Source organism: Dichotomopilus funicola (assembly GCF_033296635.1).
Source record: "Dichotomopilus funicola strain CBS 141.50 unplaced genomic scaffold C8A04scaffold_2, whole genome shotgun sequence".
Lineage (NCBI taxonomy): Eukaryota > Fungi > Ascomycota > Sordariomycetes > Sordariales > Chaetomiaceae > Dichotomopilus > Dichotomopilus funicola.
The window spans coordinates 1,155,854-1,170,459 of record NW_026944023.1 but is presented as its reverse complement, the minus strand read 5'-3'; the positions used below and the strand labels follow the sequence as shown (position 1 = coordinate 1,170,459).

Below are 14,606 nucleotides of genomic sequence, written 5' to 3'. Positions count from 1 at the left end.
TGGGCTTCTGCTGAAGGGCCTGAGATGCGGGTGGCGGGCTGATGTGGTGGGGTGATTCGGAAACACAGGGCCCGGGTGTCTGGGGTTCGAGTTGGGCCGGCACACTGCGGCGTTGGCCTTGTAAGTCGGCCGATTGGTGCTGGGCGACCTGTGATATTGGTCGAGCCTGCAGTTGTTCCTGCACACGTGGGGTGATCAACCTTGGAATTGATGAGATCGTTGGCTGCTTGACGGCTTCGGTACCGAACAGAAGAGAACGTGATGAACTGATATAACTAGCGGCTTTGAGAAGACTGCCGACGGCCAAGAGGAAATATTAAATAATTAAAAAAGAAATATATCAGTTGAAGCGGCACCGAAGCAGCTAAGATGAGGGTTGTATCGAGAGAGCTGCCAGAGCTCAACGTGCTGCCGGAGCGGAAGAATGAAAGGAGGAAGGCGGACAAAGGCGAACGGGGCTGGCCATCAAGACAAGACGGGGCGGCGGAAAAACTGTAAACGCACGTCTCTTGGAGTTTTTAACATCTCTGGAGTGTCGGTGGAAGGCGAACATGGTCCGACAGACAGGGGAATGCTGAGTTCAGGGGGTGGGTGCTTTGGAGCTGTTGCAAGGGGTATTGAGCGGTTGTTGAAGAGGTGATACACCACCCTTGAACCCCTCGAACTGCTTGTCTCCTTCTTTTTGGTGAAGCCAGGCACCTCTATCCGTAGATGGTTCGCTTTCCGCCTGTCCAAACCGCCCGTGCCGCTCTGCGCGGTAAGCGGGCCGTCCGTCAAACTCCACTCCGGCCCCAATGCGCCGGCTCTCTGTGCCGACTTGGTGTAGTTACGGATCTGTGCTGTTACGCGAGTCAGGGGCATTGAGCCTGTACTGTACCAGTTAGCGCTACAGGGCAGTACTTAGCAGCCGGCGGAGGAAAACGTTCACCAGGAGGACGTGCGATGGCCACTCGCCGGTGTCAACTCCACGGAGGTTGCTTTCCATGTGCGTCGCAGGTTGTTCTCACCTCCCCGGCTCGCATCATTAACACACGTAATCAAAATCCCTGGTGCAATCCTCCCAGCAAAAGTACGGATCCGTCCATAGCAACAGCAGGAATCCGTCTGAACGGCGGTTGGGTAATTGGGTCTCATTCACGTCTCCTGAAAGCCAGGGTCTGGAGGCGAGGCGAGGAATTGGGGGTTGGGCCGAAGGGGGGGAAAAGCTGTGGCACCCTTTTGAGACCGCCCTCGGTTCCTTTGTTGCATCAGCGGGAACGCATGTAAATCTGCCGCTCAGGCCAGTTCCGCTGGGGATCATTCTCGCAACGGCACCCTAGCCTGTCGACCTCTGGGCAGCCGCATAAACTGTCCCAGAACAACCCCCACCACGATCCGACGGTGCCTCAAAACAATTGGAAACTTACCATCTGTTCGTGCTGTTAAGCGCTCCCTGCAGCCTTGATGGAACAACATGCTCGCGAAAAGGTGACGGTGCGAATCAAGCAGGGGCTTCGGTCACGCATCGAATCAATGAAGCCCCGGCGAGTCTTAGTGCCTCGAGAATACGGGGTGACTTCCACTGGTGATGTTCGAGGGTGGGCGGCTACTGAAGGGATGCTCCGTCTTTTGACACCTCGACTCAACACCTGGGACATTGGGGTCATCGACAGGCGCCCGACTTGAACAACCACCACCAGGATACCGTTCATTGATTTGGCTTGTCGGTTTACGTTAAACCCGAATCTGAACATAACACCGTTCGAGACCTGGGTGCGGCGTATGAAGCGAAAGCTCAGATGAAACAGGGCCTGGACCTGCTATGGGGCAATCCCAAACATGGCCCGGCAGGCTGGCCCACCAACGTTTGAGACGGCGACATTTTGGCTCCAGAGTCAACACAACATTCCTGGGGAAAACACCGCGGTGGAGAGTTTTGGGGTCGGCATTAATCTCGATTTTTGGTGATGGGTTCGTGGCTCGTCTCCGCGTAGCAGTAGTTAACTTCCGGTTAGTAACCAATCCAGATGTGCTTGCGTCGCTGTGGAATGCGTTCAGAGCCCCTCTCTATAGTATTCGAAGCTTCATATCCTTTGCTTCGTATTGCCCGTTGTCGGTCCGGTCATGTCCCCCTATCTTCCACAACAACGCTGTCACGGGCATGTGAAACTGAAGTCGGGATGTGGGCGGCAAATCGTACAGTTTTGGCGTCGAAGACCTGCTCTCGGTGCAGCCCTCGCGACGGGCCGAGCTTTCGATCTCGGGTTCACTCGAGATGTTTCAGTCCGCCAAATTGAGCCGAGTTGAGTTCCTCAGAGGCTGCCGCCTCACTTCCAATGCAGATCCTTCGCTACCTTTGCCTCCATTGTCGACTGGAGAAACTGCCGCATATCCGGGCCTCTTGTTGCCTCTTCATCTAGCACCATCTCCATTCCTTCCTTTGTTGGCGCAGACCGGCAGCATATCTCCCTTGCAGTGTCATACACACTATCCCACTCTTTGACTGTGAAATCTCCCTCGCTCTCCGCTAAAAGCAGCCCACCATGGGAGGTAAAGGCCAACACATGGGCTGACTGTGCCGTTTCAATCGCCCTCGTTGAAGGGTCTACCACCAGCGTCGGGGCGCCTTCTTCTTGCCGCATAACTGCGATCGCCGTGGCGGTTGCCGTCGCTCGCATTGGTACACCGGCTGAGAGGAGCGCAAGAACAGCCGTTTGCATCAACGCCGGCATAATAGCAAAATTCTATCCTCATTAGCGGCGGCACATTCTTCCCGTTTGTCTCAACGATTTTACCCACCAAACTCGCTTGGACAAGCTTCGTATTCACATAGTCGTTCTCAGGCGAGTCTTCGACCTGAAGCACGATCTGGACAAGGCAACGCGGAAAATTCTTGACCAGGATAAGCTGGGTGAGCGAGGACTGGAGAATAGATTCAAGATGCCGCTCCCGGGTCCCTATGTATTTGACGTCCAATGGTAAGAATCCGCTCGTTATTGACACTTGTTACCGAAGGCGTTCTTACCTCCTACACCTGCTGCTGGTCGTATCACGACATCCACATGTGCTTCATATGCGTGCTCGTCCCTCCGTTGGGCTTCGATCGGGCCATTAACAGACCCTGTTACTGTGTAGCCGGCATGAGAGTAATTTGCAGACCCATCCGCCCGCGGGAGAACCCCAAGCGCTGCTTCTGGCGCTGCTGCCGTTGTTGTCATGTTAGAATTTTTTTTTCGGTTGAAGTTGTGTGGTATGAAGACATAGGTGGATTTGTAGTTTGTCAAAGACGCTGAAAATCCAATGAGACCCGCCCGTTTGGCGGGCTGAACTTGCAGGCGGCCTGCCCCGCAATTTAGCGTTGTTTGGCCCACTGCAGCTTGCAGGCACGGGTTAGCGCGTCAGCCAAGCTTTGAGGTCGCGGGGCATCAACCCACTTCATCACCTTTTCCTCCATCAAAGCTCCCGGGACATATCACAGAGGGACTTGGTTTTCTCAGTTTTATAACGTCTAATAATAACATAGAAACACCGAGACATGGCGTCTTTATCACCGACCGTTCCCAGAGCAGGAACCAATCCTCCCGCGCCAGGAGCTGCCCCTCATCGGTTAGGTGGAGATATCCCCAACCTAAAGGACCGCATCCCGAAACTCGAACCCCGGAGGAGGAAGGCCGAGCAGGCAAATCCAGTTCCAGCCCCGGAAACACCATCAGCACCTCCCCGGCCGGATCCGGCAACTCTCAACTTCAGCACCCCTTCTCGGAGGATCCTCTCCCCAAAGGATCACCAGCTCTTCCTATCCTCGCCAGCTTACTCTCTCATCCTCTCCTTCGTGTTTGGGCTCTCCGAATCGGTAGTCGACAGGCCGATATCGTCCGTCAAGGAGACCGAGCTCTCCCCGGCCGTAAAGTCCATCCTCGCCATCCTCGACGAAATCGATTCTCTCTGTGTGGAGTCCCCCCCCGACGACCAAGGCGGCTCCCGCTTCGGCAACAAGACCTTCCGTGTATTCCTCGACAAAGTCAAGCAGCGCTCCCCCACATGGCACACCGCCCTCATCCCCGCCGACACCATCCCCAACGGCCCATCCGCCGCCGCCGGATCCGAACTCTCCGCCTACCTCTGCCAGTCCTTCGGCAACCGCAGCCGCATCGACTACGGATCCGGCCACGAGCTCAATTTCGTCATGTGGCTACTCTGCCTGTACCAACTCGGCCGGGTCGAACGGACCGATTTCCCCGCCCTCGTCCTCCGCGTCTTCACCCGCTACCTCTCCGTCATGCGCCGCGTGCAAAGCACCTACTACCTCGAGCCCGCCGGATCGCATGGTGTATGGGGGCTAGACGACTACCAATTCCTGCCGTTCCTGTTCGGTGCCAGCCAGCTGCTGCACCACCCCTTCATCACGCCGCGTGCCATTCACCAGGAGCTGACGCTGGAGGAGTTTGGCGATGAATTCCTCTATCTCGGCCAGGTGGCGTTTGTAAACAGCACCAAGACGGTTAAGGGCCTGCGCTGGCACAGTCCGATGCTGGATGACATCAGTAGCGCCAAGAGCTGGAACAAGATCGAGGGCGGTATGCGGAGGATGTTTGTGAATGAGGTGCTGGGGAAGCTGCCTGTTATGCAGCATTTTCTATTTGGGTCGTTGATCCCTGCTGCCGAAGGGATGAGCGAGCCTCAGAATATGGGGGTTAAAGAGGAGGAGGATGAGGAAGAGGGTGGTGAGGTGGAGGTGTTTGACGACAAGGAGGGGGTCAGGCATGTGCATCAGCCGAGTGGCTGGGGGGATTGTTGCGGGATCAAGGTGCCAAGTAGTATTGCGGCGGCCGAGGAGATGAAGAAAAGAGGAGGCGTCGAGCAGTTGCGAAGGATACCGTTTGACTAACACTTCAAAAGGCACTTGGAAGAGAAAAGGGGGGAAGGGGCTGAAAGGCAGTCAATGTTTGTCAGCAAATATAGTTCCAGGCTGTTATAATGCTCCGTTAAATACATCAAACATGCTCACAAAACGTGTGCTAACAAAAACACCCCAAACCCAAAGCTCCAATGTAAAATACAGTCCGGTATCGTGGTGGCCGACCGCAAGGCCCCTGATGAATGCTGATATGACGGGAGAAGGGTATCAAAGCAAACCTAGCCCACCGCTAAACGCCTACCAATGTTGGCAATCTTGTGCCCGTAATGCAGAATGGATAAAAAGGGAAAGAAAAAGCCGGAAAGAAAAAGGCCAAGACATCAACTCCAATCTGGTCGACGCTTTCCCACGGAAATAAAATAGGCTTGGTGCTGACAACTTTGCTGCCCACATCAGGAAGCGCATGACGCCCTCTAGGCCGGCGCCGGGCCGATAAGCCATGCGGCGTACTGAATGTGGAGGGCATCAGTCTTCCCAAATTGTCTCCAGGTCGAGATCCTGTCTTCTCTCGGCGCCACATACGCTCCACCGCTTCCTCTTGTCACGAGATCCGAACCCACTCAGAGTTCGGCCGCGCGAGGGCACATCCAAGCTACTCTTGCCTTTGGTATCCCCGCCCGCGGCAGCGTCCACGGCGGCTTTCAGTTGAGCAATTCTTTCGGCCTCCAAAGCGGCCTCCTCGGCGTCCGGCGAATCAGGAATGGTTTCGAGACTGGAAATGCTGGGGCTTCTGGATCTCGTAGAAGTCGGGGTTGAAGGCACAGAAGACGATGGGTAGTATCCATAGCTGCTGGACGGGGTATCGTATGATCGATATGGTGGTAGGGCTGCAATCGCAGATGGTGTGACCGGCGCGGAAGTTGCGCCGAGGGTCACAGGCTGACAAAGGGGCGAGGAGGGCCGGCGCAGCTTCGGTACCGATGTCATTGGGGTGATTCCGAGGGCTAAGTTCGGTAGGCTCGATCCCTCCGGTGTCTTTTTATCGTGATCGAGGACGGAAACTCGGGTCGGCGAGGGCGGGAATGCTTCATCGACTGGTTTTCGTGGAAGCCGCATCCGGCTGGGCGACCCAGAGGGGCTCTGCGGCCGAATATGAGGAGAGTATAGGAGGTGACCAGTGACACCTGTGCTCGGCATCGACTGAGTGCGTGCCATGGGCGGCGCCAAGCTTGCTGCCGACCGAGACCTCACATGGTTGCTAGACAGTGGTGAAGATGCTCGGGGTCGGTAGGGCAGAGTGGGAGGCAACCACGCCGGTGAGATGGGGGATGTCGGCGACGGGTCGGTGGATCGGCGGACGGTAGGAGGCTTTCGGGGCAAGTCGGACTCGGGGGCGCCGGTAGTCGTCGCAATGGCAGACAGTCTCAAACTCGGAAGGGGTGAAGATCGAAACTCCTCCATTCGCTCTGTTTCGGGAACCGGCTCCATGGTGACCGAGGTATGAGCTGCGCTCGGGAAACCGGGGTTGTTATGGGAGGAGAGGGTGCATGTGCGGCCGGTGAGTGGTGCGGTGTGAGATTTGCGGTTATTATGATAAAGACCGAAGGGACGGAAACAACCGCAACTGAGCGAAGAATGCGGTGGGACAATGGGCTGTTTGCCGGTTTCCGTTTGCGGCTCGATGTCGATGTCGTTGTTTGAAATGAAAGGGCCGAAGCCGTATTCGGCGCCGCAGGAAATCCCCGGTAGGAAATGGCGGGATCCCAACAGGATGTTTCTCCTATTAATGGAAAAACTGCAGCAGAGCCGGCGAGAAATGCGTCAAAGATGTTGCCTAGCTTTTTTTGAACCTTCAAGCTCGGTCAAAAGTCGCAAGCCGGCGACCAGCGATGGGAGTAGGCTTGCAGCGCAGGCAGGCAGGTGTTCCTGCCGGGTGACCAAAGACCTAGGTTCAGGAGGAGGGCGGTTCGCCGCGGTTCGTTGGTCGGCTGGCTTGCAAGGCTTCAGTCCTAAAATGCAGGGGGTTGTCGAGGCGGGGTCTTTAACCGGCACTCCTTCACAGGCGCTCAATGGGGGAAGTGGCAAAGGGTGCTGCGACGGGACAGGGTGTGTGGGGGGTAGGGGCATTGATTGGAAGCGCCCCTGGGTAATCACGCGCCACAATGTGTGCGGGCGTCCCCGGTCAGGGACATGCGAACCTATGGGCGCTTCAACACTTCTTTTTCTGCAAACTCAAAGCGGATGACTATTCTTCGGGGGAACATACAAGAAAGATGTTTCCACCTACACTACTATATAGTGTCGAGTATATTCAGACATGGGACTCCACCTGTCCGGAGGAGCCCGTGTAGCCGCCCGACTCGAAACCCCTCGCCGGGCAAGATATGCCGCTTCGCCTAATGCCTCCCGTCGGCAGACCGGCTCCTCGGATCGCTCTCGTCCGCACCCTTTGGGAAGAGGAAAATGGGGACCTTCCCTTTTGGCACATCGTGCTGGGAATACTAAGCGACCGTGGATACCAAGTATTCATACACTAGAATAGGCATCCCTTTTCTTCCGCCCCTTCATCTTCCTGGACCTTTAAAATCTAGAATGGAGCATTTTGAAATACGTACTGTGTAGGTGATTACAGAGTCCATGGGATCTCCTCAACTCCGCAGAAAATACCTCTAGGGATCCCTCCACCGGCCGGGCGCCCTTCGATACAAAAGCTTGGAAGCTGGCTGTGGACGAAGACATTGAAAGAGTTGACGCTGTTGTTCAAATTGTTGTTGAGGGAGGGGGTTGACGATTTATACTCCGTACATGTCAGCCAATTATGGACAGGCTCCAAGTCAAGGGTCTGCTGTCCTCGAGAAACCCGGAATGTTTTTGTTTGAAGCTACCCTCGGGCATCGGGCTTACCTAACTACTTGCCGACTTACCTAAGTATGGGCGGCCGAAATAAAGAAACACGTGAAGCCTTCTCCCGAAATTCCGGGTGTGTTTCAAGGTACCGACTTTACGGATACACGTGGAGGTATGTACAACGTTGCTTTCTTGGGCTCATGTCGAAGTTGGTCCAGTCGGTTTTCTGGCCCCCAACTCCCCTTGAAGCCTCGGCAGATCCTGGCGAAAATTGACACCTTTTTTTGGCTGGTCAAGCGGTGTTCAGTGCCTTAACTCCGTTCAACACCCGCGTTTCCGTCGCAAGGAACGGCGAAGCAGACCACCCGCACAGCTCACCACAACAAAATGCCTGCTAGATCAGTGGATCAGCGCTCGCCAGCCTGACTGCGATGCGTTTCGCGCCCAATGATGGGCCGCACTCGCTGCCACCCTGGCAGACCCAGCCCTTCGGTCGCTCCGATCACCGTGGTTTTCGTGCAGAAGTGACCAAAAAATATGGGTTGTGGAACATGAAGATTCCCTTTTCCCCCCAGCCTTCCCAACACATGCGCAACCCGCCGATACATAGATGGTATGGACAGGTCGATCCCGACATTTGTGTTCAACTCTCACCCACTCGCCGACCGGCGCCCGATCCTCTCCGCCTGAGTAACCAGACACCACATCCAATCTGATCCAATCCGGCCGAGATGCCGGCGTTCACCGGCCGGATCGCCGTCCCGCTAGGGCCGTTAACGACAACATGGACGATGCCAGAGTTTTGCAGCATCCATGTGCTCGGCTGCACGACATGTAGTAAAGGCTACCGGGGGCAGCAATGCTTGGTGGAAAATGGAACTACTGCTCCCCAAGACCATACCACCTGCTGGCCGCCTATGACCGCGAGGGCTGGGTCGCCAACCCACCCCTTTGTTGGGTTGGGCTTGTACTCCCCGGGGCTTGTGTGTCCCATGGGGTATACCACAGCCTGCACGGCAGAGTATGGCGGGAGGTCTGGTTGGGAGATGCAGTTTAGTCTGATTCCCGGGGAGACTGCGGTTGGGTGTTGCCCTGAGTAAGTTCCCGTCTGCCGCCCCCCCAAGCGCGACAATATTGGAAACGCTGACTGAAATGTTGACCTTCAACAGGGGCTTTAAGTGTTCGAATATCTTTGGCAACACCTGCATCGCTGTGGAGACGAACCTAGTTGCCACCACGGCGCTGTGCTCCGGCACGCAAATGGTCGACATAAACCAGGTTACCATCCCTCTTTCCGTTGATGTCACGACGACCATTATCGATACTGCCGCCGAGAACACGATGGTGACAAATAGCCTGAGCCGTGTCTCGATGATGGCCCCCATGTTCCAGCTGAACTACAAGGCCTCCGATGTACAAACCGCGCCAACCTCGACGGCATCTTCCCAGCCGACACGCCCGACAACGGGAACGGGACCTCGGCCAACCCATACCGAGGGCGGGGGTTCGGTCGGGGGCTCGGGCGGGCTTTCCGCGGGCGCGATTGCCGGTATCGCCGTGGGAGCGGTACTTGGTGGGATTCTCCTAGGCGCACTAGCGATTCTGTTCTTCATACGACACAGAAAACAAGCGGGACAGGCGCAGGCAGAACAGCAACAAGGAACCCAAAACACAGGCGAGCCACCATCCGGATATTACTATGGCGCTTCCGTCCCTGGCCACGCAACCGGCCACAAGTTCGGCGAGATGGATGCAGGGTTTGCTGCGAGCGAGATGTCTGGGGGGTACGTCAAGCTAGATCATTATCACGGCGGTTCCCATCCGGACGGGACTCCGTGGACAGAGCTGTCGTCGCTCCGTGAACCTGGCGAGCTCCCTGGGGAGACCGGTCAAGCAGGCCACGAATGGAGCAGTAATCCACACTTCACGAGGCCTCGTTAACGCACAACACCCCCCGATACCATACCTTTTCAGCCTCGTGATGTCACAACCCCTAATCTCGGTGCCTAGGCCGGTGTAATTGATAATAAGCTGGCCTTACGAGCGGAGGAGGGAAGCTCTTGAACATTATATTGTAAATAGTTAAAGCGTCCACGGCCACCTTTGACAGCCGACCTTTCTGAGAGTTCTAGTTTAGACAGGTGGGCACCGTTAACCAGCACAAGAACCAGCAGAAGCCCACCAAATCCAACCGAAGCGACTGGCCGAGGATGAGCTCAGGGGACGGGAGGGGTTTTAATGGCAGCTAGAAGTCTTTCTCGATACTTTGTTCATATTTTCAAAACCAAGCACATATAACTTGGAGCAGCTTCTGCTAGTGCCTGATTCCGCCCAAGGGATGCTAGCGCGGCAGACCAAGTCCCTGGATGCCCTATATTTCTACAAAAGTGAAAAAGATAAAAAGGAGTAAATTAAAAACGTGAAAGAAGACAGAAAAGAATAAATCAAGACACAGCGATGGTAGGTACCTAGATACCCCGAGCCTCGAGGAAGGCGCAAGTTCGGGGCTTTCTAGGCTGAGGATTGTCGCCCATCACCGTTTGAATGCGCCCCTTTTTATTTACATTAGACTAGACGTCCGGCCAAAGCTATATTTGAACATATGGATTTAATATCTTTTTAAGGTCCACGCTCGTTGCACAGGTTGACAGGGCTGTGGACAACCATATCTCGATTCCCCGAGACAAGATGGGTCGAAATACAGTGCTAATGACTAAAAGCACGGTATTACTCATCCGGCGGCGAAATGTGCCGCTGTTTCCATCTTGGGATGGAATCTAGCCGTGTCAAAGCGTTTGGTGTACAATTTTGCCTTCTGGGGATTTAAGGTCTTGCAGTACAGCCTATTTCTTCAAGGAAAAAAAAAATAACACAACTTATTTTATCACTTTCCTTTTCCTTGCCTCTCTTTTCCCTTTCATTTTCTTTAAGCACGATTTCCGAAGTCGCTGTATTTCAAAAAGCGCACAAGCCTGCTGGTGCCCCGGGACACGGTACTTCTCAAGTGCTCACAACTCTAGTGTGTTTCAACGTCTCACTTAGTCGATTTTCCCCATAACGGCGTCCAGAATGACCGAAATAGCACAAACGGACTCCCCAGCCAGAGGCTCGCATAGAGGAAGAGGGAGTCGGCCGGGTCGGTATAGAAGGGGCCGTCGTCAAGGACCACGGCCATCTGTCCAGTCACATGGCAACGAAGGGGACCAACCCTCAGAACCAGAGCTACCCAGGGACGTTGCTCAGCCAGCCGCTACTACTAGTGAGCCCCAGAATGAGGATTCTACTCGTGGCGGCCGCCCCGGGAGGGGCCGAGGCGGGAGGGGAAGGTCGGGCGGTCGAGGGCGTGGTGGGACTGCTCAACGTTCTGTCGTGGTTTCACATCGCGGCGGACGGGGACCGCCACAGGCGCCGGGGCGTGGTGGCATTCATACATCCGGGCAATCTTTAAGTGCGGCTGCCGACGAATTTGTCCCGGGTCAACCTGTCTCGTTTCCAAGGTCGGTTATCCCGGTCTAATCGACGCTTTTCCAACGTGATACTAATAGGCACTGTAGCTCAGGGCAGTTGGCACAAGCAGCAAGGGCAGCACCAGCGGGACAACTATCAGGGCCGGCCTCGCAAAACAAGCCCCCAGCACCGGTGGCTTTGCCAAAGTCTACGGCTGCAGATCTTCCTACCCGGATTCATGAGGATATCGATCGTCGCCAGTACGAATGTGTAATATGCACCAACGAGGTCCTACGCAACTCCAAGGTGTGGTCTTGTCCTGTTTGCTGGACGGTTACCCATCTTCATTGTGTGAAGAAGTGGCACACAAACCAAATGAAGGAGAAGGAGGAGAACCAGAGGCCGAATCAACCTGAGGGCTGGAGATGCCCAGGTTGCAACTCTAGCCTGGTCGAGCAACCAGGCCCTCACCGCTGCTGGTGCGGCAAAGATACTGACCCCAAACCCATAGCTGGTCTCCCCCCTCATACCTGTGGGCAGTCATGTTCGAAAACGAAGGCGACGTGCCCACATCAGTGCTCGCTGATGTGCCATGCGGGTCCCTGCCCGCCCTGCACGCTGATGGGCCCGGCCCAACCTTGCTTCTGCGGCAAGCATACTTCGACAAAGCGGTGCGCCGAGACCGATTACGGAAAAGGATGGAGCTGCCAGGAGCTTTGCGGCGACTTACTACCCTGCGGGGAACATTCTTGCGACCAGCCTTGTCACGCTGGGCTCTGCGGCTCTTGCGAGATACCTATGCTCTCGAGTTGTTACTGTGGAAAGGAAAAGGGAGAGATAGCCTGCAACAAGCGTGACGACATTCTAGAGTCATTTAACCACAGGCAGCTCAAGCCGTCTCTGGCACCTGACGACGACGAAGTTCTGGAAGCGGACGATCAGTGGTTCGAGGGCTCATTTCGGTGCGACAATATCTGTGGACGGCCATTCGACTGCGGAACCCACACCTGTCAAAAGCCCTGCCACGCGCAGGATGAAGAGGCAGCACACTGTCCTCTCTCCCCTGATGTGGTCACCCATTGCCCATGCGGCAAAACCTTGCTCACATCCATGTCCGCGGCATCGAGGAAGTCATGCGAGGACCCCATCCCACACTGCGACAAGCCTTGCAATAAGGTTCTGGCTTGTGGGCATCTGTGTCTGGACGAATGCCACACCGGTCCTTGCGCCCCCTGTCCCCAGTATGCCGATATACCATGTCGATGTGGTAGAACGACAAACAGGTCCGCTTGCCACCAAGGAAACATCGCTCACCCTCACTGCTTCCGAGTCTGCAAGGCACAGCTTAACTGCGGACGTCATGAGTGCGGGGAGCGTTGTTGCTCTGGCGAAAAGGTGGCCGCCGAGCGGCGAAAGCACAAGCGGAACGTCAACGTGAAATACGAGCCCGAACACATATGCCTGCAAGTGTGCGGCCGCCAGCTCAAGTGCGGTAACCACGCTTGTCAGCAGCTATGTCACAAGGGACCATGTGCTTCATGTCCCGAAGCTATCTTTGACGAAATCAACTGTGCCTGCGGTAGGACGGTTCTTCAACCACCTCAACCTTGTGGGACTCGGCCACCCGAATGCCGGTTTCCTTGCCGAAGGGCTAGCCCGTGTGGCCACCCGTCTATTGAGCACCAATGCCACCCGGAGGACACGCCGTGCCCAAAGTGCCCTTACCTGATGGAGAAACCCTGCGTGTGTGGGAAGAAGACACTGAAGAATCAGCCTTGCTGGTTTGGGGGGGCCCAGTGTGGCTTGCCATGTGGGGAGGCCCTCAAGTGTGGGAATCACAAGTGCAGAAAGGCATGCCATAAACCAGGAGAGTGTGAGGATGCAGGCATTCCCGGTACGCACTGCTCCCAACTCTGCGGCAAGGCTAGGAAGTCGTGCGGGCATCCCTGTGCCGAAGAATGCCACGCCCCTGATTCTTGCAGGGAGACCAAGCCGTGTCAGTTTAAAACGTTCATCACCTGTCCTTGCCAGCGCCGAAAGCAGGAAGTTCGGTGTCAGGCCACCATTCTCAACCCATCGGTGGCTCGGGAGTCGGCGCTCAGGTGTGACGATGAATGCGATCGACTTCAACGGAACCGAAAGCTCGCCGAGGCGTTGCACATCGATCCTAACACCCATACCGACGACCATATTCCGTACTCGGACACCACGCTTAAGAAGTTCCGGGAAAATGTCAACTGGGCACAGGAACAAGAGCGGGAGCTTCGTGTTTTTGCTAACGCCCCTGAGGTGAAGCGCATTCGATTCAAACCGATGCCGTCTCACCGACGCGCATTCCTCCATGCCCTTGCCGAGGACTTTGGCCTCGACTCGGAGAGTCAGGACCCAGAACCGCACCGGCATGTGTGCATTTTCAAGACTCCCCGGTTTGTGTCCGCCCCGCATAAGACGTTAGCCCAGTGTCTGCGCATCGCGAACACCGCCGCTAGGCTCGGAGCGGTCGCGTCGTCCCTCAAGCCCGCACCGCCTCCTGCTTCTCAGCAACAGACGGAGTTCTTCAACGCCCTCTTGCTCAAGGACCTTCGCTTCGCTCTCACGCTTGATGAACTCAACGATGCCATTGCCACAGAGCTGGCGTCTGCTTCCCGCTCTGGGCCCGCTCTCAGCTTCTCCACAACTTTCCTCCCATCCGAAGAGATCCTTATCAAAGCCACACCGAACATGACGGCCGCCGCCATCGCAACGTCTCTCACGCCTACGCCGCAGGCTGTTGAAAAGACCCTATCTAGTCTCAAGAGCTCGGTATCCAAGATAACTTCGCGAGAAGGGCTCGCTGGCGGAGTAGTGCTCTGCCACGCCGACGCTGCGGGGCAAATCACCCGACGGGAGGGCGATACGTCGGCCAAGAATGGCGGGTGGAATGCCGTGGCTGGCCGCGGGTCATGGCGCAAACTAGGTGGGAAGATATCTATAACTGAGGCTAAGGCTGTGGCCAGCGAGCAGCGACCGCGGAGCACATTCGTAGCGCTGAGGAAATCGGAGCCGAAGGCCAAGCCAGTTGTTCTTGACGACAAAGTTGTAGGGGATTGGGCCGCTGCTGTTGAGGAGGAGGAGGAGGAGGGAGGAGATGGTGTAGAGACTGACGGAGAAGACGGCGTGGAGAAAGCGAAAGATGACCACGATGCCAGTGATGACGCCAATGTTGATAGGGATCAGGGACAGGAAGTCGTGGTTGAGGGTCTTGATAACGGCCTCATCAAGGAGGACGGCGCGGATTTGGTTGGAATCGAGCAAGCCGAAAGCAAGCAAGAGGAAGAGGCACCAGCGCTGCTTGAGGCTGCTTCTCCTCAAGATGTAGTGGCCGTTTAGGGTAAAGAGATCACGCACTTTGTTAGGGACACCGTGCCTGACGAGAAGCAGGTGTTGGTGTAAGTATGGAAGAAATAGAAAATCAGCGTTGACGGGTAGATAGCTT

The 14,606-nt window shown here is 55.9% G+C and overlaps 5 protein-coding genes across 5 annotated transcripts; 3 read left to right on the top strand and 2 right to left on the bottom strand.

Annotated features, from left to right (window-relative positions):
• Positions 1-2,306: 2,306 nt before the first annotated feature.
• On the bottom strand, positions 2,307-3,197 carry C8A04DRAFT_24490 (uncharacterized protein; the record flags this gene model as incomplete). Its single annotated transcript, XM_062779177.1, has 3 exons — positions 2,307-2,723; positions 2,779-2,936; positions 3,005-3,197. The coding sequence occupies 3 exons, from the start codon at positions 3,195-3,197 to the stop codon at positions 2,307-2,309; spliced, it is 768 nt and encodes a 255-aa protein (XP_062641299.1).
• A 317-nt stretch (positions 3,198-3,514) lies between these two features.
• On the top strand, positions 3,515-4,867 carry C8A04DRAFT_33998 (uncharacterized protein; the record flags this gene model as incomplete). The annotated part of the gene is made up of 1 exon (XM_062782678.1): positions 3,515-4,867. One exon carries the CDS (start codon positions 3,515-3,517, stop codon positions 4,865-4,867), a length of 1,353 nt encoding a protein of 450 aa, XP_062641298.1.
• Positions 4,868-5,310: 443 nt separating this feature from the next.
• On the bottom strand, positions 5,311-6,325 carry C8A04DRAFT_24488 (uncharacterized protein; the record flags this gene model as incomplete). Its single annotated transcript, XM_062779176.1, has 2 exons — positions 5,311-5,346; positions 5,420-6,325. 2 exons carry the CDS (start codon positions 6,323-6,325, stop codon positions 5,311-5,313), a joined length of 942 nt encoding a protein of 313 aa, XP_062641297.1.
• Positions 6,326-8,415: 2,090 nt separating this feature from the next.
• C8A04DRAFT_24487 (uncharacterized protein) lies at positions 8,416-9,625 on the top strand (the record flags this gene model as incomplete). Its single annotated transcript, XM_062779175.1, has 2 exons — positions 8,416-8,780; positions 8,854-9,625. The coding sequence occupies 2 exons, from the start codon at positions 8,416-8,418 to the stop codon at positions 9,623-9,625; spliced, it is 1,137 nt and encodes a 378-aa protein (XP_062641296.1).
• Positions 9,626-10,753: 1,128 nt separating this feature from the next.
• C8A04DRAFT_8826 (uncharacterized protein) lies at positions 10,754-14,500 on the top strand (the record flags this gene model as incomplete). Its single annotated transcript, XM_062785254.1, has 2 exons — positions 10,754-11,194; positions 11,312-14,500. The coding sequence occupies 2 exons, from the start codon at positions 10,754-10,756 to the stop codon at positions 14,498-14,500; spliced, it is 3,630 nt and encodes a 1,209-aa protein (XP_062641295.1).
• Positions 14,501-14,606: the final 106 nt, after the last annotated feature.